Raw genomic sequence first — 25,387 nt, 5'->3', positions numbered from 1 at the left:
CTATAGTTTTCTATAGAAAACTTTCCTCTTTTTCCATATAAAACTTTATTTTTTTAAATAAAACTTATATTTTTTCTATAGAAATCTTTTATTTTTTCTATAGAAAACGTTTTTTCTTCTATATAAATATCTTTTTTTTCATTGAAAACTTTTTTTTCTATTGAAAATTTTTCTATAGCAATGTCTGAGTATTGATCGAAAATTCTCTCAGAGGATAACACCTGTGATCTTTCCTCACAAGTTATCATGATAACACCTGTGATCTTTCCTCACAAGTTCTCATGATAACACCTGTGATCTTTCTTCACAAGTTCTCATGATAACACCTGTGATCTTTCTTCACAAGTTCTCATGATAACACCTGTGATCTTTCTTCACAAGTTCTCATGATAACACCTGTGATCTTTCTTCACAAGTTCTCAGTGATAACACCTGTGATCTTCCCTCACAAGTTCTCATGATAACACCTGTGATCTTTCTTCACAAGTTCTCATGATAACACCTGTGATCTTTCTTCACAAGTTCTCATGATAACACCTGTGATCTTTCTTCACAAGTTCTCAGTGATAACACCTGTGATCTTCCCTCACAAGTTCTCATGATAACACCTGTGATCTTTCCTCACAAGTTCTCATGATAACACCTGTGATCTTTCTTCACAAGTTCTCAGTGATAACACCTGTGATCTTTCCTCACAAGTTCTCATGATAACACCTGTGATCTTCCCTCACAAGTTCTCATGATAACAGTGTCGTCCATCTTGTTGTCTTTCATGTTGAGTTGTGTTTCCTTTGTATTACTCAAGTCTGTTTAACAGCTCCTGAACTTTCCGTCACTTCACTTGACCTTTGGAAATGACTTGTCTGGCTCTCAGACAAGTTTTGTTTTGTTCTTCTCTTGTTCTTAAACGCTTTGTTTATATATTTTTTACCTATTATGCTTGTATGATTTGTCAGTCTTAAACGTTATTTGTTAAAGTGTTTTAAGTATTTAAATTAATTTTTTTATTCAGGAAAAGTACATACATAGTTGATTTACAAAGATAATGTTGGATTTATAGATAGAGCTAGTACATACAATGCCTAAAGCCACTAATACGCTCAGCGTTTCGGGCAGCGTTTGAGAGCTTTAATATACCAATGTGCTGTACTATACTTACTAATCTCTCTCATCTCATTTTTTTTCTTGCACTGTATCTGTTATCATTTTATTAATTCTGCTAGAATTTACCTACTTAAAATTATCTGTTATATTAAGGACCTGCCCGAAACGCTGCGCGTACTAGTGGCTTTACAAGATTGTAAATACTATGCTATGTATTCTCTCTAACCCAATGTACCTTCTTGTATATAAATAAATAAATAAATAAACAAATAAATAAATAAATAAATAAATAAATAAAACTTATTATACTCTCACATATAAACGTGTGTGGTGACTTTAGACCATAGGCTTCTGTGTAAGGGAATGAGTTAAGATGTGCACTAATGTGTTGTCTCGGGTGTTGCTCCTGCCGCAGACCAACACATTCCAGTTGGTGGTGACGACGGACGAGATCAGGACCTACGCCTTCTTCAACTACGAGTTCATGAAGTGGACTTCACACACCGAGGCCGGAGGCTCTACTGACGAGGGCCAGGGCGGCGTCCCGGCTTACGTAAGACCCTTCATGTCCTGGTTTCTCTCTCGCTATTCATCTATCACTTTTCATATATTTACATTCCCGACCATTTGGGCTGGACGGTAGAGCGACGGTCTCGCTTCACGCAGATCGGTGTTGAATCCCCCGACTGTCCAAGTGCTTGGACACCATTCCTTCCCTTCGTCACATCGTAAATCCTTATCTAACTCCTAACAAATGCTATATAGTCTTAATGGCTTGGCGCTTTCTCCTGATAGTCCCCCGTTTCGTATCTCTAAAGCTGTTTGCCTGTGTTAATAGGCTGTGTTGTTCATCCTGGACCAGAGTACCAAACTGCTTAATTATTCCATGTCACAGTGTTGGTGTGACTGAGGCTTCCTCCCTCTCCTCACACCTTCCATCTTTGCCTTCAACGTGTCTGTTGAATTATCTCCTGGATAATAATAGCTAACATTCCTTCTTTATTTTATGCGTGAGTCTGTGTGTTGAGTGCGAAACGTCGCCGTTGGTGTTGTATATGATATATGATACAGTAAGTTTGGTCTGTGCTCAGGTTGGATTCAACGCAAGTCTGTGTTGAGTGCGAAACGTCGCCGTTGGTGTTGTATATGATATATGATATAGTAAGCTTGGTCTGTGCCCAGGTTGGGTTCAACGCAAGTCTGTGTTGAGTGCGAAACGTCGCCGTTGGTGTTGTATATGATATATGATACAGTAAGCTTGGTCTGTGCCCAGGTTGGGTTCAACGCCGGCAACGGGACCCGCTCCTACGAGTACACGCCCTACAGCCAGAAGCTCTACATCCGCGACCTGGCCGTGGCGGGCAACGCTAATGGCTTCCCAGGACGACACGTATTCAGGATTGACGAGAAGATCTTAGCCGGCTGCTGCAGGAGGGAGGAAGGTGAGTCCCACTGTGTGTCCCAAGTAAGTGTTGGTTCCTGTGTGGTTCTGGTGGTCCCTCAGTGTGTCCCGAGCAAGTGTTGGTTCCTGTATGGTTGTATCGAGTTACAAGCAACATTCACTACCAATATTAAAGTCATATATAACAATGCATACAATATATTTATGTATTCACACACATTAGTTAAAAAGATATATTTTTAAACATTTCAGTTAATATTAGTGTATACATACTAAACCTAGGCTTCATTTACCCCACATTAATATCAAGAGTGTCATTATGAACCTCTGTAAGAGTTACATGAAGAAAGTCTTCGTGCAGATAGACATCACCTTAACGTGATGTCTTAATAAGACATAGAGACGCCTTAGTGATCTGAGGCGTTTGTTTGGGGGTACGCGGAGTATAGGTTCGAAGCCTCATCACTGATTTTCTCGAAGTCTTCGCTGTTGACATTTGTATTCGATTTTGAATAATGTTCAATTGATGCGTTATGAGTTGTGGTGCGTGAGACATGAGAGAGAGATCATTGTTTCAAGACAGGAGTTGTGTTGTGGTGTTGTCGCTGTTTTTACTCCTTATACGTCTCTGGCGTTAGTAAACGTTGGTCTTGTTGGCGTTGTGGTAGTCACGAACTGGTTAGTGTTGTGGTAGTCACGGTTGTTCACTGGTTAGTGTTGTGGTAGTCACGGTTGTTCACTGGTTAGTGTTGTGGTAGTCACGGTTGTTCACTGGTTAGTGTTGTGGTAGTCACGGTTGTTCACTGGTTAGTGTTGTGGTAGTCACGGTTGTTCACTGGTTAGTGTTGTGGTAGTCACGGTTGTTCACTGGTTAGTGTTGTGGTAGTCACGGTTGTTCACTGGTTAGTGTTGTGGTAGTCACGGTTGTTCACTGGTTAGTGTTGTGGTAGTCACGGTTGTTCACTGGTTAGTGTTGTGGTAGTCACGGTTGTTCACTGGTTAGTGTTGTGGTAGTCACGGTTGTTCACTGGTTAGTGTTGTGGTAGTCACGGTTGTTCACTGGTTAGTGTTGTGGTAGTCACGGTTGTTCACTGGTTAGTGTTGTGGTAGTCACGGTTGTTCACTGGTTAGTGTTGTGGTAGTCACGGTTGTTCACTGGTTAGTGTTGTGGTAGTCACGGTTGTTCACTGGTTAGTGTTGTGGTAGTCACGGTTGTTCACTGGTTAGTGTTGTGGTAGTCACGGTTGTTCACTGGTTAGTGTTGTGGTAGTCACGGTTGTTCACTGGTTAGTGTTGTGGTAGTCACGGTTGTTCACTGGTTAGTGTTGTGGTAGTCACGGTTGTTCACTGGTTAGTGTTGTGGTAGTCACGGTTGTTCACTGGTTAGTGTTGTGGTAGTCACGGTTGTTCACTGGTTAGTGTTGTGGTAGTCACGGTTGTTCACTGGTTAGTGTTGTGGTAGTCACGGCTGTTTACCTATTAGCGATCTGGTGAGTCCCTCAGGAACTTTCTTCCCCATAAGTTCTATAAATTTTAATGTTTTCATGTGTATTCTCCTGCTTTCTGAAATATATGTACATCAGGCTTCATTAATCAAGAATTAGATTGAACTATCATGTCGAAGCTTAGGCGAACTATAATTACTTTGAGCTACATTATAATAAAGAGGAGTTATAACATGTGCAGACGAGAAGTCACAATAACGTGGCTGAAATAAGTTGACCAAACCACACACTAGAGAGTGAAGGGACGACGACGTTTCGATCCGTCCTGGATCATTCTCAAGTCGATTGTGATGTCACAATCAACTTGAGAATGGCCCAGGACGGACCGAAACGTCGTCGTCCCTTCATTTTCTAGTGTGTGGTTTGGTCAACGAGTTATATCATGTCAAAATCTGAGGTTATGTTATGTGTGTGTATCAGAGTTGAAGCACTACCCGCTGACGTTCTCGCCGGAGCAAGGCAACATGCTCGGGGGGACGCTGGTAAACATGACGGGGCCCTGCTTCAAGACCGGATACCGCCTCAGCTGCCAGTTTGACACTACCACCGTCGAGGGTCACGTCATCAATGATAACCTCGCCACCTGCATCATGCCTCAGCTCCTGGTCTCCGGTTACATCGATTTGTCCATTTCCATCAACGGTGGACCCTTCTATTGGAGGGGCAAGTTCTTTGTTGGTGAGTTGAAACTTTGTCACCATTTTCTGCTGCTGTTGGAGCAGCTGATTCTGGGAAGCTCTCTTGTTTCTTGTTTAACTATAGGATTCCTTTGGGTTTTTTAATGCTATTTTCTACAATATACGATTCATTTTTATGTTTTCTAAGACGAATAAGTTTCTGTTCCTTTCCAGCTTAACATAATAGTCTACTATATTATATATTTCTGTTCAGGTTGTTAATTTTTTACGTTAATTAATTTTATATTTCATTATTGCAACATTTCATCACATAGTGATGCAGGTGTTCGAGTGATGTTAACTCATTGTGTTTGGTCAGGTGTACATTGGCAGGTGTGTAAGTTGACAGAGATGCTTGCAACCGAGTCTAAGACAAGCAGCAGTAGCAACGAGGAGGCTGCTGATCTTATTTAATGATCCATATGCATACTCAATATCCATATTCAGATCCATATCATACTCAAAGCTATCGACAAGAACTATGAATATGAAAAAACTTAGGATTGGTCTAGTTGCAAAGGAAGTAGTTAAGAGGTACTCCTATTATGAGAGTAGATTCAAAGAAGCAAAAGGCAACATGAAAAGCACATGGAGAGCCATCTCTAACATCCTAGGCGCTAAACAACATTCACATAACCAGATAAAAATCTCCAAGGATGGTTATACACCTGCAACAGATCTAGAAACAGGAACTGAATTTAATAGCTTCTTTTCATCGGTTGGTGCTAACCTTGTCAGAAAAATCCCACAGACTCAGTCACATGTTAACACATATCTTTCAGGCAGCTATCCAAACTCCTCTCCTCTCACCAATCAACCCTACAGATGTGTCCATCATTCACTCACAAAAACAAAGTTGGGAACATTAGTGAAATTAGTGTATACCCATGGTATACAAGAGTGTCTCCAATGCCCTTGTGCCACCCATAGCTTTGCTGTTCAACAAATCTCTAGAGTGTCATACCTTCCCTGATATCCTTAAAAAAACAAGAGTAACTCCAGTTCATAAAGGAGGCAATGCGGCAGACATGAACAATTACAGACCAATATCAAATCTACCTATATTATCAAAAATATTTGAATTTTTTTTTTGCAAACAGATCTACTCCTATCTCATAAAATTCAACACACTAAGTCCCTGTTAGTTTGGCTTACGCTTCCAAAAGAGTACCAATGATGCAATTGTTAGTCTGCTTGACTTTATCTACTCAGTCCTTGACAAAAATGAGTTTCCGATTGGACTCTCCATTGACCTGAGAAAGGCCTTTGATACTGTTAACCATAACTACCTCTTACTTAAACTCCATCATTATGGAATCCGAGGCCTTGCCCTGAACTATATCCGATCTTATCCTAGTGACAGACACCAATATGTGGCCATCAATGATATAACCTCTCCCACTCAACCATTAACCGCAGGGGTGCCACAGGGCAGCATCCTAGGACCTCTCCTATTTCTTATATACATCAATGATCTGCCTAATGTCTCTTTCATTCTTACGCCTATATTATTTACTGATGATACTACTCTCATCTCCCCAGACCCCAACCCACACACTCTAAATAATGTTGTAAACAATGAACTAAAAAAAAGTTCACTTATGGATGTCAACCAACAAACTCACACTAAACATAGAAAATACCTGCTACATCTTATTTGGAAGCAAATAAAAAAATGCAATTCAGCTTATATAGTCGAATGGCTTGGCGCTTTCCCTTGATAACCCCCCCCTCTTCAGATAGACAATGTTAACACCAACAATAAAAATTATGGAATGTTCTTTGGCCTATACTTTGACAAGAGACTCAACTTCAGCACCCACATACAACACATAACCAAGAAAGTCTCAAAAACAGTTGGTATACTCTCTACAATCAGATATTATGTTCCAAACTTTGCTCTCCTCTCGCTATACTATGCGCTAATCTATCCCTATCTTACACATGGTATCTGTGCATGGGGCTCAACCTCTGCAAACCACCTTAAGCCCATCATCACCCAGCAAAAATCTGCTATCAGGACAATAACAAACTCGCCTTTCAGACAACACTCAGCCCCCTGTTTAAATCCCTAAACATGCTAAACATAACCTAACTCCACACATTCTCTTGTGTCAGTTACATTTACAAAACCCTTTTCTTAAGTGCAAACCCTGTTCTGACACTCTTCCTGGACAGATGTAATAGAACCCATTATCACCACACCAGAAATAAATATCTCTTTGAAATCCCCAGAGTCAAACTTAATCTGTGTAAACACTCTATGCAAATAAAGGGACCCAGTCTATGGAACTCTCTCCCTAATGAATTGAAAAGCTGTCAAACGTTTGCCATATTCAAAAATAAAACCAAAAAGTACCTAATTTCATCAGCATAGTTTCCTACCTAATGCTTGAAACTCGCACTGTATCTAGTGCTACCCAATTTCCCAAACTATGTACCTATGCCATACATCTTTACCATTGTAATCATTGTTGTTATCTTGCATCATATTATACACATAGTTTGCTACATTATATCTTGCAATAATCCTCAAATTATGCTACAATGTACTTGTGGATAACCCTTAAATTTACTTTAATGTACCTACTTTTTTTCCTGTCAAATTTCTTATACAATTTATTTTTTTTATACTTTCCAATAATGCATTTTTATACCTTCTTACAGTGTCTTTTTATACTTTCTTACAATGTACCTATAAACATTTTCTTTTTATTTTGCTAGAAATTACCTTCTTAATTATATGTTAGATTAAGGATCTGCCCGTAACGCTATGCGTGCTTTACTAGAAGGTCAAACTTCAAGTCTCTGTACTTTCATAAACCCAATGTACCTTCTTGTATGCAAATAAATAAATAAATAAATAAATAAATAAATAAATAAATAAATAAATAAATAAATAAATAAATAAATAAATAAATAAATAAATATGTATATGGCTATTTGGTATTGTAATATGACGATATATGGAATAGTTGGTGCAAATCTCACTCTGTCACCTATAAAGTTTTGTTAGAGGTTTTGTTCTCGGGCTGCTTACAGGGTATCCGAGATTATATAATTTTTGTTTCTTCGAAGGCATGCTCTCTTGCTAGCTCAAAAGTTATTTTATGCACTCGTAGACCAACATGAGAAGTAAGCTACATTTAATAGACTCTTCTTGCCATTATTAATTTTTGTATTATGTCTAACTTCAGATATAAGCACGTTATAATTATATTTTAAAGTTCACCGCAACTAAGGGGAGGAATTACTTACAGTTAATGTGTCAGTTTACTAAGATGTTTATGTCAATCAGAGTATACATTTGAGTACAAGGAGTAAGGTAAATAGTTCAGGCTGAAGGGTGTTCATTCCGACTCCCAATTCAAAATGTGAGACATTACTCGGAGTGTCGACAGCTGCACTTCAACATCACGGCAACGCATTTAAATTCTAATATGAAATTTGTATACATTTAAAATGAGTACTGTAAGTTTTCTGGATTTCTCGCCTGCCAGAAACGCCACTGACGGCACCTGAGGGCGTTTGGTTCAAGGACGACAGCTACGAGCAACACTCCCCACTCTCCCTGGAGATGAACTGGTTGGCGGGCAACCTGACCATGAACAGGGACGCCCCCGTCATGATATCCCTGTGGGGCTACCGGGAGATCAGCATCAAGCCGGAGCTCATCTACATCGACGTGCTGGTGGTGAGACTCCACGTCGTCCTCCTCCTCCCTCGTCTAGATGCTTAGTTTCGCATATATTAGTTCCTCGTGTACCTTCACTATGAAGGACATTTCTCAACTTTAGAGGGAAGGAAATTCAAGCGTTGTGTATGATATTATTGTACTGAGGGTGAGAGTTTAACTCATATTAGGGCATTATAGACGAGTTTGAACAAAAGAGCTCAACAACTTATTTCTCAATGTGATCACTTACACTCAGACTTTTGGCGTGACCATGTACATGTAACCGTAGTTGTCTCAAATATGGTGGTCTCCTCACCACCACCTGTCACACTCACACCATGTTGTCCGGCAGGACGGGGCGCCCAACATAGGCTCCTACACCCTCACACCGGCCGACTACGCTAACCGGAACAACTTGGACTTACTGGACCTGGAGATGGGACTCATCATGATCAACCTCACCACCCCCGAGCCCCAGTACGGCCTCAAGGAGTCCACGTGAGTCCCTCCATCTTTAGTGCGTTTGTGTGTATTTACCTATTTGTTTCTGACAGATTCAGACTCATCTTGGACTTTGCTTTTCGAATCATCGTTTGTCTGGTTCACTGACTCCCGACTTATTTTGTTCTATTATATAGGTTATATATTTTTCTATATCTTTCTCTCACACACACACACACATCCCCAGGATCTGTGTGTATATGTGCATGCATATACCAATTTGCTGTTTCCGGTTGATCACTGCTAGTGAAAAGGTTGCCGTTGACAAATAAATGGAAGGTATACTAAATAGGTTCTTTGTACTGAATTTACCAAAGGGGAAATTTATTTTAACCGGTAGTTAACCTGATCTATGAAGATGATGAAGAGGAAAATGTTTCTAGATTGGTGGTTTTCAGGTAGGGAGTTATTAAACGAGTCTGTAACATAAAGCTCAATGAATCTCTGGAATCAGACGCATGTTTAATACATCATTCAAGTTGAGCACAGTATGGGAATCGTGGGGGAAGGGGAGTGGAAGTGGTTGGCTGACTAAGGGAGATTCAAACTATTGACCAGCTTACCATCTATTGCTGGAAAATTATTTGAATTTTAGTCACAAAGGTCATTTGTATGTATCTTGAAAAACATAAATTAATAATGTATTCGCTGCATGACTTAACAAAAGGATTTTTGTCCTTAGCATTGTTACTCTCATTCTTGACCAGCATATTGGAAGCAGTCGATAATGGAAGAGATTCTAACATATTTCTTGAATTTAGCAAAACTGTTAAGTGTAGGCATGGAGGGAAACACAGGTCTGGACAGCATGGTATTTATTTACAAGACAATGACGTCACCGAGTATAGGTGTCATGAATCTAAATATTATATACCTTATGTGGGGAAAATGACCTGTTAGATGGGGGGTAGAAATTGCCTGAGCTACTCTATCCCTTTGAGATGTATTTCTTTCTTCTCTCAATAAACATACTTGAACTTGAACTTGACCTGTGAGATTTATATTTATTTACTCTATATTAATTATATAGTAATTTATATTTTACGTTAATTTATATTTTTCAATGGCAAACTATGATGTTTAAAGTGAACTGTATGATTTAAAAATTCCCACAAATCGCTTTCTTACACATTCTGGGGGGTTATGTTTATATATAGTCATCAATATAAATTATTGGCTAGTAGACATTCACTACAGTATTAGACTACATATGTTAGTAACTAAATGTGGAGGCCTTATCTGTATATAGTGGGCCTGGTCCACCAGTTATGAACAAGGATGATCACACCAAATAGTCCTAGTGGGTGAGGCTAGTATAACCACCTGTTACTGGGGTGCCAGGTAGATGCTATTCTTCTTCCTCTTCAATTACATCCATCAAAGAGCACCTACAAATAATAGCAGTAACCTATATATGACAGCTATATCAAAGGAAATATTAGGCAATTTAAATAAAGAGATGAGACTATTGATCACCCTATTTTGTGTCTCAACTCGTGTTCTAACTAGTTCACCCTATATCTACCTAAATAGCCAGGAATGTAAAGATAATAAATGGGTTTCCGTAAGGACACCTCCCTGATTTCTAGACAAAGATCGTGTTGCTAATGGGAGCATTTTACAACCTATAACACTGTTTTCCAAGGGAAAAATTACCGGAGCTAGATTTGCCCCAGCGAGACTTGTTAAATTAAACGGCGACTGACTGTGGCCTCCTTCCCACTGACTCATCCAGCGCCTTGCCCAGAAGTCAATAAGAAAGAGAAAGGCCTACATTTTCTCTATTTTGGTAGAGAAACTGATAATTAAGTTGGTTCAAGGGAAATGTTTTTATGATGTTTACAGTCCGGGCCTGAAGAATATGAGAGTGAGGATAACAGACAAGATGATACCAGGCCGTATCAAGCAGTAATGAACAGATATAAACGGCGAAATATTCACAGACAGCGAGACAGTGACAGTAAAGATGAAATAACAAAGAGACCAAAAAATGAAACCCTACTCAGCAGGACGCAAGAGAAGCAGATTAATAGAAGGAAGAGGCTGTTATTCCCTACAACGTGTCAACTGAACATTCATCAAAAGCTGGAGTGGACGGTTCGTCTGGTTAAGGAGTTTTTTTTAATATGAACCACTCTTCAAGGAGGGTGCTCACTGGTCCTACATAATATTTGGGACAGAAGAGGCCGTGAAACACCTAACGACGGATGGGTTTGAAAATATTGTGATGGTTACTCCAGAAGGTATGATGCACACCAAGGTCATGTTTTTAAGTATCTAACTTATTTGGATCCTGATTATCTTCTTCTCAACAATGATAGTGTTGTTTAGGCAAATAGGAGCAGTGTTCGTGGTGACAAACAAAGCCAGGTTGTTGCCTTGGTAAAGGGTGAGGCGCCGGAAAGAATTTTTGTGCATGGACTAGGCTACAGGAAAGTTGCAAAATACATTGAGGAGCCCATATTATGCATGAAGTGTTCTCGTTGGGGACATATGACTTGGAAATGCCAGTTTGACCCCAGGTGTCGGTACTGTGGTAAGAAACACGACTCTCGAGAGTGTAGAGTCAAGATTAAAAACGGTGAAAAAATCGTCCCATCTTGTTGCAATTATCGAGGCAGCCACAATGCTGGTTCCTATCTATGCCTCACGAAGCCTCATCTGAGAGACTCCAGGACGGGTCCTACAAGCAGGATAGATGTATCCTCGAAGGAAGGAAAGATTGTGCAGCAGGAACATGGAGGAAACAGCTGGAAGCCAATGACAGCGCCTATGAACAATGTGTGGGAGAAAGGAACGGAGACAATTAAGGCGAGCCTAGGGAAAGTAGGAAATGCAGCTGAAAAAAAATAAACGTTGTGGAGACAAGGTTCAGGACAATATAGTGAACTCGGAGATTGGTACTCAAATATTGGAATATCTAAAAAAAAAATAGACAAGAGTGTGACGGACAGGGCAAAGGTAGTTTTATTATTAATCATGGATGAAAGTAGAGTGAGGATAGGAACGTTAATGGGTTAAAATCTAGTGCTGTGGATGTACACTATTATACTCTTAGAGAGTACTATATTAACCTGCAATGTTAAATGGGATTCTTGTATTGTGATTTGTGTATCTGTACTCACTGAATTTGTGCGCCCCTTGAGGGACTTGAAATAGAGGGGGTGTAGAAATAGCCTAAGCTACTCTATTCCTTTGAGATGTATTTTTTCTAGTCTCAATAAACATACTTGAACTTGTCTAATCACGTTGAGATGATTAGTCAACGTCTAATCTCAATGTTTAGACGTTTACCTTTACAGAGGCCTCGTTACAGGAGGTGTTTATGTAGTTACAGAGACCTTGTTATAGGATGTGTTTATTGGTGTTTACGGAGAACCTATTACAGAACATGTTTATTAGTGTTAAAAAGGTTGGTGGTACTGCAGTACGTGGCTGATGTGGAGTGTTTCAGGACTGTGTGGTCGCGTCCCATCCCTCTGGCCTGGTACTTCCATTTCCAGTGGGAGCAGCTGTACGGCACCAACTGGCAGCTGGCCATGTGTGACAGGTGGATCGAGAATGACCGCAACCTCAGGAACTTTGCTTATGAGGCGAGTCAGATAACCCAGTTTGTAGTCAAATAGAATATTAGTATCGTGTTCAGAGTCACACCAAATCTGATTTTGAAAATACGAGCCCGCCAGACATACGATGTTTATTGGTGAATATACATATAAATTAATGTCTTTTGAGAAAGTGAGCAGTGCAAGTTGTGTGGGACTGTTTCACGTGTGTCTCCCTAACCCTCCTTGTCTCCTTGGTCACCAGGTGGAGCGGTGCCCGTGTCTCCTGAAGCAGGCCGTCGCCGATAAAGGAAGGTTCCTGCCCGACTTCTCCTGCGACCGAAATGGCAACACTGAGTGCGAGTACCACTTTGGAGCCATCCACTGTGTCCGCACCGCCCTCCCCAAGTATGTCCCTCCCCACACACCCTCCCCAAGTATGTCCCTCCCCACACACCCTCCCCAAGTATGTCCCTCCCCACACACCCTCCCCAAGTATGTCCCTCCCCACACACCCTCCCCAAGTATGTCCCTCCCCACACACCCTCCCCAAGTATGTCCCTCCCCACATACCCTCCCCAAGTATGTCCCTCCCCACACACCCTCCCCAAGTATGTCCCTCCCCACACACCTCCCCAAGTATGTCCCTCCCCACACACCCTCCCCAAGTATGTCCCTCCCCACACACCCTCCCCAAGTATGTCCCTCCCCACACACCCTCCCCAAGTATGTCCCTACCCACACACCCTCCCCAAGTATGTCCCTCCCCACACACCTCCCCAAGTATGTCCCTCCCCAAGTATGTCCCTCCCCACACACCCTCCCCAAGTATGTCCCTCCCCACACACCCTCCCCAAGTATGTCCCTACCCACACACCCTCCCCAAGTATGTCCCTACCCACACACCCTCCCCAAGTATGTCCCTACCCACACACCCTCCCCAAGTATGTCCCTACCCACACACCCTCCCCAAGTATGTCCCTACCCACACACCCTCCCCAAGTATGTCCCTCCCCACATACCCTCCCCAAGTATGTCCCTACCCACACACCCTCCCCAAGTATGTCCCTACCCACACACCCTCCCCAAGTATGTCCCTACCCACACACCCTCCCCAAGTATGTCCCTCCCCACACACCCTCCCCACACACCCTCCCCAAGTATGTCCCTACCCACACACCCTCCCCAAGTATGTCCCTCCCCACATACCCTCCCCAAGTATGTCCCTACCCACACACCCTCCCCAAGTATGTCCCTACCCACACACCCTCCCCAAGTATGTCCCTCCCCACATACCCTCCCCAAGTATGTCCCTACCCACACACCCTCCCCAAGTATGTCCCTACCCACACACCCTCCCCAAGTATGTCCCTCCCCACACACCCTCCCCAAGTATGTCCCTCCCCACACACCCTCCCCAAGTATGTCCCTACCCACACACCCTCCCCAAGTATGTCCCTACCCACACACCCTCCCCAAGTATGTCCCTACCCACACACCCTCCCCAAGTATGTCCCTACCCACATGCTCTCCCCAAGTATGTCTCTCCCCACATACCCATCCCAGTGTACCATAATATATGGAAAAACTGCTTTAAATGTCAGAGTCAACATTGACGTCAGAGTCAATGTTGACTCGACATTGCCATGTCAATAAAATCTTGTCTAACTTAATAAGTAAAAAACTAAATTCAAGTTTCGGAAATATGTGTAGACTTAGAATTGAGTCAGTCTGTCATAAAAGAATTAAGTGTTGCAGACGAGGAGTCACAATAACGTGGCTGAAATATGTTGACCAAACCACACACTGGAAAGTGAAGAGACGTCGACGTTTCGGTCCGTCCTGGAGCATTTTCCAGCGACTTGAGAATGGTCCAGGACGGACCGAAACGTCGTCGTCCCTTCACTTTCTTGTGTGAGGTTTAGTCAACAGTTAAGTGTTCCTGATTCATATCACAAAGTTAAGAGCTAATTCCTTACACTTGAGAGGAGTGGAAATGATGGCAGCTTTGGTGTGTGTGTCCCGCAGTAAGGACGGGGCCGGCCAGCAGTGCTGTTATGACCGCGACGGCTACTTGATGATGACCGCTGACAAGATGTGGGGCGGCAACCCCCACAGAGCCCACAACCTGGGCAAGACGCCCTACGACGAGGCAAACAAGGTAGGTATTATTTTGTGTTATCACATACCTGCCCCAAACGTTATGCCTGCTAGTGGCTTTACAACAATGTAAGAACTCTTGTATATATTTATATCAATAATTTTTTTTTATATTATTATGGCACTTCTTTGGGTTTTACAGTTCATCGTAGTTCATTACATCTCATCGTAGGGCACAATATTTTCTTCTGCTGTCTCTCATATGGTTCAAGTATTGTCTACAATGACATGAATATTCTCTGAAATTTCAAATCAATAGCTTTTTCCTTATCAAACTACTACTAAACAACTTTATGTCATGTTGACCTTTTAGTTGATACCAGCGCCTCTCACTGCTTTTGTCTCCGCGGGCAGGTGCCGAGTCTTTCTCACTGGTACCACGACGTGATACCTTTCTACACGTGCTGCAAGTGGCAGGGAGAGCAGTCCCCTGGCTGCATCACCTACAGGTTTGAACGTCGCTGCTCCCAGGACTGTGTCGGCTACCAACCACCCACTGCTGGTGAGCTTCTTGTCTCTCAAACTCCCCTTCCTCCGCCCAACCACTCTCCTTCTTTATTATCGTTTATACTCGTATCTGTATATTTGCTCACTTAAATATCTCCCGGACCCTCTCTTTCTCCCTCCAAGCAACGGTATTTGGAGACCCTCACCTCTACACCTTCGATGACCTGCCCTACACGTTCAACGGGAAGGGGGAGTTCGTGTTGGTGCGTGTCGACTCGGTGCGCCACGTCCTCGACGTTCAGGGACGCTTTGAGCAGATTACCCAGAACTATCTGGGCGAAGCCAAAGGCTCCACGCTAACTGCTGTAGCAGGTGCGTGTGTGTGTGTGTGCGTTTTTAAGTGTGTTGGCGTCTATGTAAACTTGTGTGGGGTATTCCAGGTTCTAGCTAGTTTCCCTCAGGTGCTCCTGACACCTGTGGGAAATAACTAAGACCTTAGTGAAAAACTAAGACCATGTCGTGCCCACAGCCCGCGACAACGTGTCGTCGGTGGTGGAGGTGCGGCGGCGACCGTCTGATGCCATGTGGCGCTACCATCTGGACGTGATCGTCAATGGACAAAGGGTCTACTTCGACAGGTACTCGCAGAAGATTCAACAATTTCGAGGTTCGTACCACCACCTTGCTAAACCCCATGCTCAGCATTCACGTTTTATAAATATACATCAGATTATCCGTATGGAACATCTCTTTGGTCATTGTTAACTAGATTTGAGTAAAGGTTCCCCAATGTCAAGTCAGAAAATCTGGTAGGGATGTCGAGGTCCCCTCCCCTAGGAAATGCGAAGAAACCTCACGGTCAACAATATTATGGAACAATGGAACAAATTACCTTCCAGCGATGTAAACACAAACTAATGTACAGTGAGGTAAATAGGATCGGGGGGAGGGGGGTAGAAATAGCCTAAGCTATTCTATCCCTTTGAGATGTATTTTCTTGTCTCAATAAACATACTTCAACTTGAGGTAAATAGGGGTGTTAAGTGTGTGATCCCGAGAAAGGCAAGATTGCTTGCCTTCCTCGTTATTGGGTTAGTAAGCTGTTGGGTCTGGCTAGTAACTAGTTGGGTCATGTTAATAAGGAAACTTCATCTCAAGTTCCTATTGCGTCTTTCTCCCTCCAGGTTTTGACTCATGTATACAAGCCAAATCTCCTGTTTAAAATTATCCCTGGATCTCAGGAAAATAATCATGTCCATCACCACTACGATATTACAAGTTTCTTCTTTGCAAATCAGTTAAAAATATTTAAAATAGAAACAAAAATATAAAAAATAAATACATATTTCCTGAGATATACAGAATATTAAGTTAATTTATTTTTGATATTGATACGAGTTCCAGAAATCTGGATAAAGAGGTACACCTGAATGTTACGTTTTATTTTACCTGAGGGTTACCGTCTCTAGTGGGCTTGACGAGAACTGTGGCCATCTCCACTGTCTTGAGATATTCTCTCTGGTACTACTCTCCACCAGAGTGAAACCGCCTTAAGCAGTTAGGCGATTTCATTGGATCATTACCCTATAGGTGAACAAACATCTCTTCTTTTCCATCCATCTTGTAAAATTCTGCGAAAACTTTAAAATATTTAAGGATTAATAAAGAAAAATTAGAAGTGGTCTATCTTAATATTTTTAATAATGATTGTTTAATACATTACAGCCATATGCTCCAAAATTCTGGTAATTAATGATTTTTATATAATAAAGCTTCATTTTATTAGGTAATAATAGCCAAAGCTATATTTTACGGATTATGAAGCAAACCCCCATTTTCTTCCATTTTCATGATAGAAAACGTGATGGGACGCAAGCCATGGTCACCCTAACTAAACCAATATAATTTGTCACCATTAAAGGCATCAATTTGGTACATTTTCGCAAAGCCAGTAGCAAGCATAACGTTTTGGAGGGAACCTTGTGGAGACAACACACTTAAATGTGTCAGGAATTGGACAAATGATTGAATACACCCCAGTGATATACATGGCATTATAATATAGACATCGATACTCATTTAGGAGCCGGAAACACTGAGCCCGGGTCATTCTTGGTGTACACCCCCAGCAACATTGTCATGTGTGATGTACTCTCCCCCAGAGTGCGTGGTGTACACCCCCAGCAACATTGTCATGTGTGATGTACTCTCCCCCAGAGTGCGTGGTGTACACCCCCAGCAACATTGTCATGTGTGATGTACTCTCCCCCAGAGTGCGTGGTGTACACCCCCAGCAACATTGTCATGTGTGATGTACTCTCCCCCAGAGTGCGTGGTGTACACCCCCAGCAACATTGTCATGTGTGATGTACTCTCCCCCAGAGTGCGTGGTGTACACCCCCAGCAACATTGTCATGTGTGATGTACTCTCCCCCAGAGTGCGTGGTGTACACCGCCAGCAACATTGTCATGTGTGATGTACTCTCCCCCAGAGTGCGTGGTGTACACCCCCAGCAACATTGTCATGTGTGGTGTACTCTCCCCCAGAGTGAGTGGTGTATACCGCCAGCAACATTGTAAATAAAAATAAAAATAAATAAATGTTTATTTAGGTAAGGTACATACATACAAGAGATTTTGCAAAGAGTGATGGATTTATAGACAGAGCTAGTACATACAATGCCTAAAGCCACTATTACGCAAAGTGTTTCGGGCATGAAAACTTAAATGACTAAAGCTAAATACTAATTGAGTATAAAGAATAAAATGTGTTGAGAACAAATAAAAATAGAGATAAAAAAGGGGGAACATGGCTGAAAAAGCAGCACAAATACAATTAGGTCGACAAACAGCGTTGTTTAAAAAAAAACATACATGGGTTGACAATAGAGGGGTAAGGTAGGTTACAGGGAATTTATTAGGTAGTGCTTCGTTTTTATCTTAAACTGGTTGAGAGAAGTACAGTCTTTAACATGGTTGGGAAGGCCATTCCACATTCTGGGTCCCTTGATTTGTAGAGCATTTCTAGTTTGATTAAGTCGTACTCTTGGAATATCAAAACTGTATTTATTTCTGGTGTGGTTCTCATGGGTTCTGTTACAACCTTCAATGAAGCTTTTGAGGTCAGGATTGGCATTACAGTTCAGCGTTTTATATATGTATAATACACATGAGAGAATGTGCAGTGACTTAATATCTAACATATTCAGAGATTTGAGTAGGGGTACCGAGTGATGTCTGGGGCCAGAGTTGGATATTGTCCTAATAGCAGCTTTGTGTTGAGTAATTAGAGGACGTAAATGATTTTGGGTAGTAGAACCCCAAGCACAAATACCATAGTTGAGATATGGATAGATGAGGGAGTAATAGAGTGTCACCAGGCCAGGGCAGGGTACATAATATCTGATCTTAGAAAGAATGCCAACAGTTTTTGAAACTTTTTTGATATATTTAGAATGTGTCCCTGGAAATTCCGCTTGTGGTCAATGAGAACGCCAAGGAATTTGCCATCTAATTTGTTATAAATTTGGGTATTGTTTATTTTGAGATTTATTTGATTAGAGGATTTATAAAATTTAAAAATAGAGGATTTATAAAATTAGAGGATTTGTCATGTGTGATGTACTCTCCCCCAGAGTGCGTGGTGTACACCCCCAGCAACATACTCAACCAGAGCCACGTGATCATAATGTTCTCCTCTGGGGCCGGGGTGGAGGTGGTGGAGAACCTGGGCTTCCTGGCCGCCAGAATATACCTCCCGCTCTCCTTCGCGGTGAGTCCTGCTACAGTCTACCACTACCACACAAAACACAACTTTGAAATAGAACGATAGATAGAGATAGACAATGAAATAACATACTTTCGGATTCACTATTGTAATATATGAATATATATATGTTGATTGATATGGTATATACATATATATACGTACCTAACCTAACCCAAATTAACCTAACCCAAACTAACCTAACTCAACCTAACCTAACCTAACCTAACCTAACGCAACCCAACTCAACCCAAACAAACCTAACAACCTAACCGAGCCTAACACAGCCTAATCTGGGCTAATGTATCCTTACCTAACAGTATATCAACCCATCCTCCTAAAATGAAAGTACTTATAGTAACGATGTAGTCGATAGTACAAATATGTTGTGATGGACCAATAGAAAGTAGATTTGTATTATTGAATTTGGACAAACCGGAAAGTTTTTATATTTATATTCGTAATAAAACCTACCCTAACCATCCTAAGCCTAATAGATGCTAGTGCAGGCCTAATATAATACATATTTTTGCTATACTAGGGTTAGGAATATTCAAGTACTAGGAATATTCCTAGTATATTCCTAGTATTCTTGAATATACTAATATTCAAGAATATTCCTAACTAGGGTTAGGAATATTAAAGAATATTCTTTTTTAACTATATTTTCCGGACTCTATAAAAAAAATAGTACAACAGAGGTTTACTGGAGCTCCATTACTGCATATTGATACGATCGACTACAGTTACAATAAGTACTATCATCTCAGGAGGATGAGTTGCGATATATACAGTTTTGACAACCAGAAAACGAGCTTTGTTAAGCCATCTTGAGTAGGATTTGACCACCTTCCACCCTCATAGATCGCGCCTCACCCTTCATATTCCTCTCTCTGGCAGAACATCACTCGGGGACTCTTCGGGAACTGGACGTTTGATCCTGACGATGACTTCACACTCCCGGACGGGTCGCAGGGCCCCACGGCCGACATCAACAACCTGGAGCTCATTCACAAGGAGTTCGGCATGAAATGTGAGTTGCTTCACCTCAAAGGTCTGAGGTAAATTTAAGGGGCGTCACCACATGCGCGTAGCCTCTCCCAATAACCAGACAAATTATCAAAATATAGTTATTGTGAATATCGTTAAAATATGCAGAGCTATCTATTATTATATGAAGCTTTAGTGTCATAATCCCTTCTCGCAGAAATGTTCCTCTTATGTTAATATACATCACCACAACATGCAACATAACCTTCATAACCCACAACGTGGCCGCTACAACACACTACTGCTGCCACACATTACAATATTTGTGTGTGCTACAGGGGTGCTGGACGACAAGGAGGACCCAAATGTAGGCAAGAGTCTCTTCTACCACGAGAGCTCTCGCTCCAGCAACTACTACTTCGACCCAGACTTCGTACCCGAATGGAAAGCAGTCCCTGATTTGTCACCTAACGCGTAAGTGAAGAGTATATGTCCGTTGACCCTACACCCGGTGTTTTCGTCACTCTACACCACACATGCTCTAAGTGTGTCCATATTAACAACTCTCTCACATACAGAAAGTTTTCACCTGAGCTAAATATATATCTACCATTCTTTGCTATAAGTAATACACCGCTTCTAGTATTATTATTTAACATATAAATATAATCAATACATATGTATTCTTTCTTATACATATGACTCTTATATTCAATTTGCTGACTAGAAACTTGCCAAGTATGGAACATATTTAATCTGTAGCTATCCCATACTTTCAGCAAAAGTATTGTTCACATTTTCAATTATTTATGTAATTCCACAATAAGACTTTTAAAAGATGTCAATATCAGAATGAGGGTGATTGGAAAAAGGGCTTAAAGTGTTTGATAAGATTTTAGCGTTGCGTCGCTGATAAATTTGTGCATTTGTCGTCAAGGTGTTCTAGAGAGTATAGTGTTCATAGTCAGCAAGTGAGTGACCTGGTGTGTGTGTTTGTGTGCAGGACAACACCCATGCAGGAGATCAAGCAGGTGTGTGGCGACTCCTACCAGTGCTACTACGACTACGTCGTCTCTCTCAGGAGGGACTTCGCCGTCATGACCAAGTACTACCAGGACCAGTTCGTCAATATCAAGGGCGAGGGACTTATGTCATGTGAGTACTCATCACTATTGTAGCAGTGCCTCGTGACAGTGTCAGACCACGAAGGAAGCATTAAGATAGGAATTTCCTTAAGTACTTTCGTATTTAATAATACATCTTGAAACGGATTGAACCTTCTGAAGATGTATTAGTAAATACTAAAAGTACTCGGCCCGTGCGCAAAAAGGTTGAGCTATGTGGGCCGACCCTGGCCCATCTAAGATAGTCCTTGCTCTAGTATATGTATATTTTCTATGGTGGCTGTGAGTGATGAAATTCTAGGAACTCTAATTTTATGAGGGTCGCCATGGGAGTCGACGACTCCACCCGTCCTTCAGTGGAGGCAATGGGTTCAGCTCTGACTCCTCTATGTTGCTCATCCCTCTCCCTTTCTCTCATCAGTCACCCTGCAATGCTGGGTGAGGCTAGCCCTAAGCGTATATGTATATATGTCGTACCTAGTAGCCAGAACGCACTTCTCAGCCTACTATGCAAGGCCCGATTTGCCTAATAAGCCAAGTTTTCATGAATTAATTGTTTTTCGACTACCTAACCTACCTAACCTAACCTAACCTAACTTTTTCGGCTACCTAACCTAACCTAACCTATAAAGATAGGTTAGGTTAGGTTAGGTAGGGTTGGTTAGGTTCGGTCATATATCTACGTTAATTTTAACTCCAATAAAAAAAAATTGACCTCATACATAATGAAATGGGTAGCTTTATCATTTCAACAGAAAAAAATTGAGAAAATATATTAATTCTGGAAAACTTGGCTTATTAGGCAAATCGGGCCTTGCATAGTAGGCTGAGAAGTGCGTTCTGGCTACTAGGTACGACATATATATATATATATATATATATATATATATATATATATATATATATATATATATATATATATATATACATATAAGTATAGATATATATGTATATACATATATACACGGGGTATATACAATAATACAAATTATTATTTGATTAATGTATAATGCTAATTATTGTATTATTATTGTATAATGCTTAATAAAGAGCACTATAGACTATAATTGTATAGTGCTAATAATGATACTTCAGATAATGATGGCAACACTGCAGGTGTTGCTGGTAATGATTAGTGATTATTATGATGTTAGTAATGATTAGTGATTATTAAGATGCTGATAATGATTAGTGATTATTAAGATGCTGATTATTATTATTATTATTATTGGGACTTCTTATTATTAAGTTACATAGTGAGCACATATGTAATCCACCACATACAAATCTAGCAACTTGATTACATCACTCCATGCCTTTGAGAGGTTCTTAAGAATGTAGCTCTGTATAATAGGAGTACCTGTATTATACTGTAATGAAAGATTATATATCGTTATGCAGTTGTTTAATATTTATAATTAATTTATATAAAGTACATACTGTACATTTGATACATGATACAGTGAAGAATTCGTTAGTAATATACTCCATTTATAGCCACTAATATACAGAGTATTGAAGCGTGCCTCTTGGGCAGTTCTTTGGAAATAACCCCTAGCTTGTATTTTTTTTTCATCATGCTTGATTTATTGATTTAAGTATTCCTTTAGTAAACCATGTGTTGTTAATATTTGTGGGTGTGACTTTAGTTAGCATTGGACAATGGACAATGGGTATTATAGATGCTTAGAGTTTTGTGAAGAAATAGTTGTGCTCCTGCGTTCATGGTTGTCATATTTCCCAAGTCAGTCTCCTAGTTTATGTGTCCAGCCCCGGCAACAGCATTGCTTATGGTAGCTTCATTATGTAGTCTGGAGCATAATCATTTTTAGCGGTGGTTTACTATTAATGCAAGTTAGAAGAAATATAGGGCAGTAGTCAGTTGTACCATCAGTGATTATTCCAGAGGTCTGTGGACAGGTTATGCGTGTCCAAATGTGGTCAAAGGTAGAGAAAGTTGTTTGAGTGATTCTGGTGGGCTTAGTGATCATTGGTAATAAATCCATTTGTCCCCGCTAGTGATCTCATGCGGAGCGCTGCCAACGCCTCCCAATGGCCGCAAGTCAACCTTCAACTTCTTGAGTGGCGCTGAGGTGAAGTTCGACTGTGACCCCGGGTACGTGTTGCTGGGGGAGCAGCGTCGCTGGTGTTACTCCTCTGGGGACTGGAACTGGCCAGAACATGGCGAGGCTACTTGTGTCAGTAAGTACCTTTACTTCTACATTATCTACCCCCACACAGTAACCCCTGTATGCTTAATTCTTCACCTGAGTGAAGGCCAAGTGAAATATTGATGTATTCAGTGATAGGGTTGAACTGTGAACCTAAGCCAGTATTGGTGAGTATACGGTTAATTTAACATTGGCTGGAGTTGTCCGCGCCCGTAGCCTCCTTCACCACCATACTTCACCAGCCACTGCTACCCTCATCCTTCACCCACTGCCTCGCGTATCTCTTGCTTATTCGTTAGTAATCTTGTGCATGGACTGGGTCTGCAGCTGTCGCATTGGACGCCTATATGTCTACGATAATTTGTTTAATAGCACGCGAACTATGTAACTAATAACACGACACATAGTTAATATAAGTACCAGAACAAACTGATGTGTAGGTGTGTTTGTGGCGTGGCGAGATGGGCGTGCGAGGGGCGGCGCGGGCGCGGACAGGCTTGATGACAACTGACGGAGTCTCCCTCCTGCAGCTGAGCGTGAGTATCTGATGATGCAGCAAGGGATCACCGCTGGCACCGTCCTGGCTGTCCTCCTCCCAGTACTCATCGCCATCATGTGCTTCGCATCCTACCGACGCTCCAAGGATCACTTCGTCGCCTCTGTCAACTTGAAATCGCCGCACGCCGCCTCTCGCCCCGCTCCTCGCACAGCCCCTCGCCCGGTCATATCGCCCCCTATCCTCACCAAGGGCCCCAACTACTCTCCCGTCTCACGCACTCACGACCTAATTATTTGGAAGTCGGGTCCATCTGAACAGAAGCTCCTGAGTGAGGCTCCCCTTGGCAGGGCTGACGACAGCAGCACTACGGAGAGCTTAGAGTACTCCTCCATGTCCTCTGCCAGCGAGTCCAGCAGCTTCACTTATTCAAACCCATATAGTGGCCTCGATCCCATAGGGTGCAGACCCATGAAAATCCCGAAGCATTTTGATGGGGATTACGACACCCATGAACCCGTGGATAGCAAACCGGTCATTTTTCACAATATTTTGTGGGACCTGGACGATAGCCCGTCCAAGGAGTCAAGTGTGTAGCTTCTCCACGACCACCACTTGTGTCAGCGTGTCGTTAATATTACACGTTATACTCCAAATAAATATGTGACTGCCCATAGCATAAAAGATCAAATCATTCAATATGAATAGTCTATTTAAGGCGTTATATTATATTGCTCAATGAAGAACCTGGCAACCATATTTAAGTTTTGTGAATACTTGCATCTTCACTGTTTATTATTTCGCGGTTATGTACTATTTGTAATAACCAATTCACCATTGCTTGTATATACTGTATTCTCTCGTGTATTATTTACAAATATTTTCAATAAATTTGCATACAACAATGTTATTTAAATAAGTCAAGCGCGAACACCAGCGAAATTTCACGTGACTCTTCATAGTTATCTTACCTTCATGTACCTGTAAGTTCAACTCCCTCTGTCCCCATGACACTTGTTGTACACTGCCAGACGCCAATAGCAGCGTCTGGTTCAGAGATGTGTACACATCAGTAGCAGCGTCTGGTTCAGAGATATGTACACATCAGTAGCAGCGTCTGGTTCAGAGGTGTGTACACATCAGTAGCAGCGTCTGGTTCAGAGATATGTACACATCAGTAGCAGCGTCTGGTTCAGAGATGTGTACACATCAGTAGCAGCGTCTGGTTCAGAGATGTGTACACATCAGTAGCAGCGTCTGGTTCAGAGATGTGTACACATCAGTAGCAGCGTCTGGTTCAGAGATGTGTACACATCAGTAGCAGCGTCTGGTTCAGAGATGTGTATACATCAGTAGTAGCGTCTGGTTCAGAGATGTGTACACATCAGTAGCAGCGTCTGGTTCAGAGATGTGTACACACCAGTAGCAGCGTCTGGTTCAGAGATGTGTACACACCAGTAGCAGCGTCTGGTTCAGAGATGTGTACACACCAGTAGGATCTGGTTCCGTCGCTGATACTGTCATATCCACAATCATTAACTAAGACAAGTGTTCATTATCCACACCATTCCTGAACAAGTTCTCAGAGGGCGCTGCACGTAATAATAATAACCATAATAATAATAATAATAATAATAATAATAATAATAATAATAATAATAATTTATTTGTAAGAAGGTACAATGAGTTTGTGAGACTACATAAGACTAATATTTTTACATTCATGCAAAGCCACATAGCCTAGCGTGTCGGGCAGGTCCTTAATCTAACATATCAGGTAAGATGAAAAGGTACATTGTAGCAAGGTTTTAATCAATAAACAA

General features: G+C 41.5%; 1 protein-coding gene across 1 annotated transcript in view; it reads left to right on the top strand.

Annotated features, from left to right (window-relative positions):
• mesh (sushi domain containing 2 mesh) overlaps window positions 1-24,187 on the top strand; it is a 57,914-nt gene extending 33,727 nt beyond the window's left edge. Inside the window, exons 6-22 of the mRNA XM_045754215.2 lie at window positions 1,520-1,657; window positions 2,378-2,546; window positions 4,432-4,689; window positions 8,189-8,382; window positions 8,717-8,862; window positions 12,320-12,458; window positions 12,676-12,818; window positions 14,439-14,571; window positions 14,925-15,072; window positions 15,201-15,389; window positions 15,547-15,684; window positions 18,653-18,789; window positions 19,684-19,816; window positions 20,112-20,247; window positions 20,777-20,928; window positions 22,917-23,099; window positions 23,599-24,187. Coding sequence (XP_045610171.1) covers window positions 1,520-1,657; window positions 2,378-2,546; window positions 4,432-4,689; window positions 8,189-8,382; window positions 8,717-8,862; window positions 12,320-12,458; window positions 12,676-12,818; window positions 14,439-14,571; window positions 14,925-15,072; window positions 15,201-15,389; window positions 15,547-15,684; window positions 18,653-18,789; window positions 19,684-19,816; window positions 20,112-20,247; window positions 20,777-20,928; window positions 22,917-23,099; window positions 23,599-24,161 — 3,099 coding nt within the window. The 3' untranslated portion in view covers window positions 24,162-24,187. The remainder of the gene's footprint in view (window positions 1-1,519; window positions 1,658-2,377; window positions 2,547-4,431; window positions 4,690-8,188; window positions 8,383-8,716; window positions 8,863-12,319; window positions 12,459-12,675; window positions 12,819-14,438; window positions 14,572-14,924; window positions 15,073-15,200; window positions 15,390-15,546; window positions 15,685-18,652; window positions 18,790-19,683; window positions 19,817-20,111; window positions 20,248-20,776; window positions 20,929-22,916; window positions 23,100-23,598) is intronic.
• Window positions 24,188-25,387: the final 1,200 nt, after the last annotated feature.

Source organism: Procambarus clarkii, chromosome 30 (genome assembly GCF_040958095.1).
Source record: "Procambarus clarkii isolate CNS0578487 chromosome 30, FALCON_Pclarkii_2.0, whole genome shotgun sequence".
In the NCBI taxonomy this organism is placed as follows: domain Eukaryota; kingdom Metazoa; phylum Arthropoda; class Malacostraca; order Decapoda; family Cambaridae; genus Procambarus; species Procambarus clarkii.
Note: the sequence above shows the minus strand (reverse complement) of the source record. Positions and strands in the feature narration are given on the sequence as shown.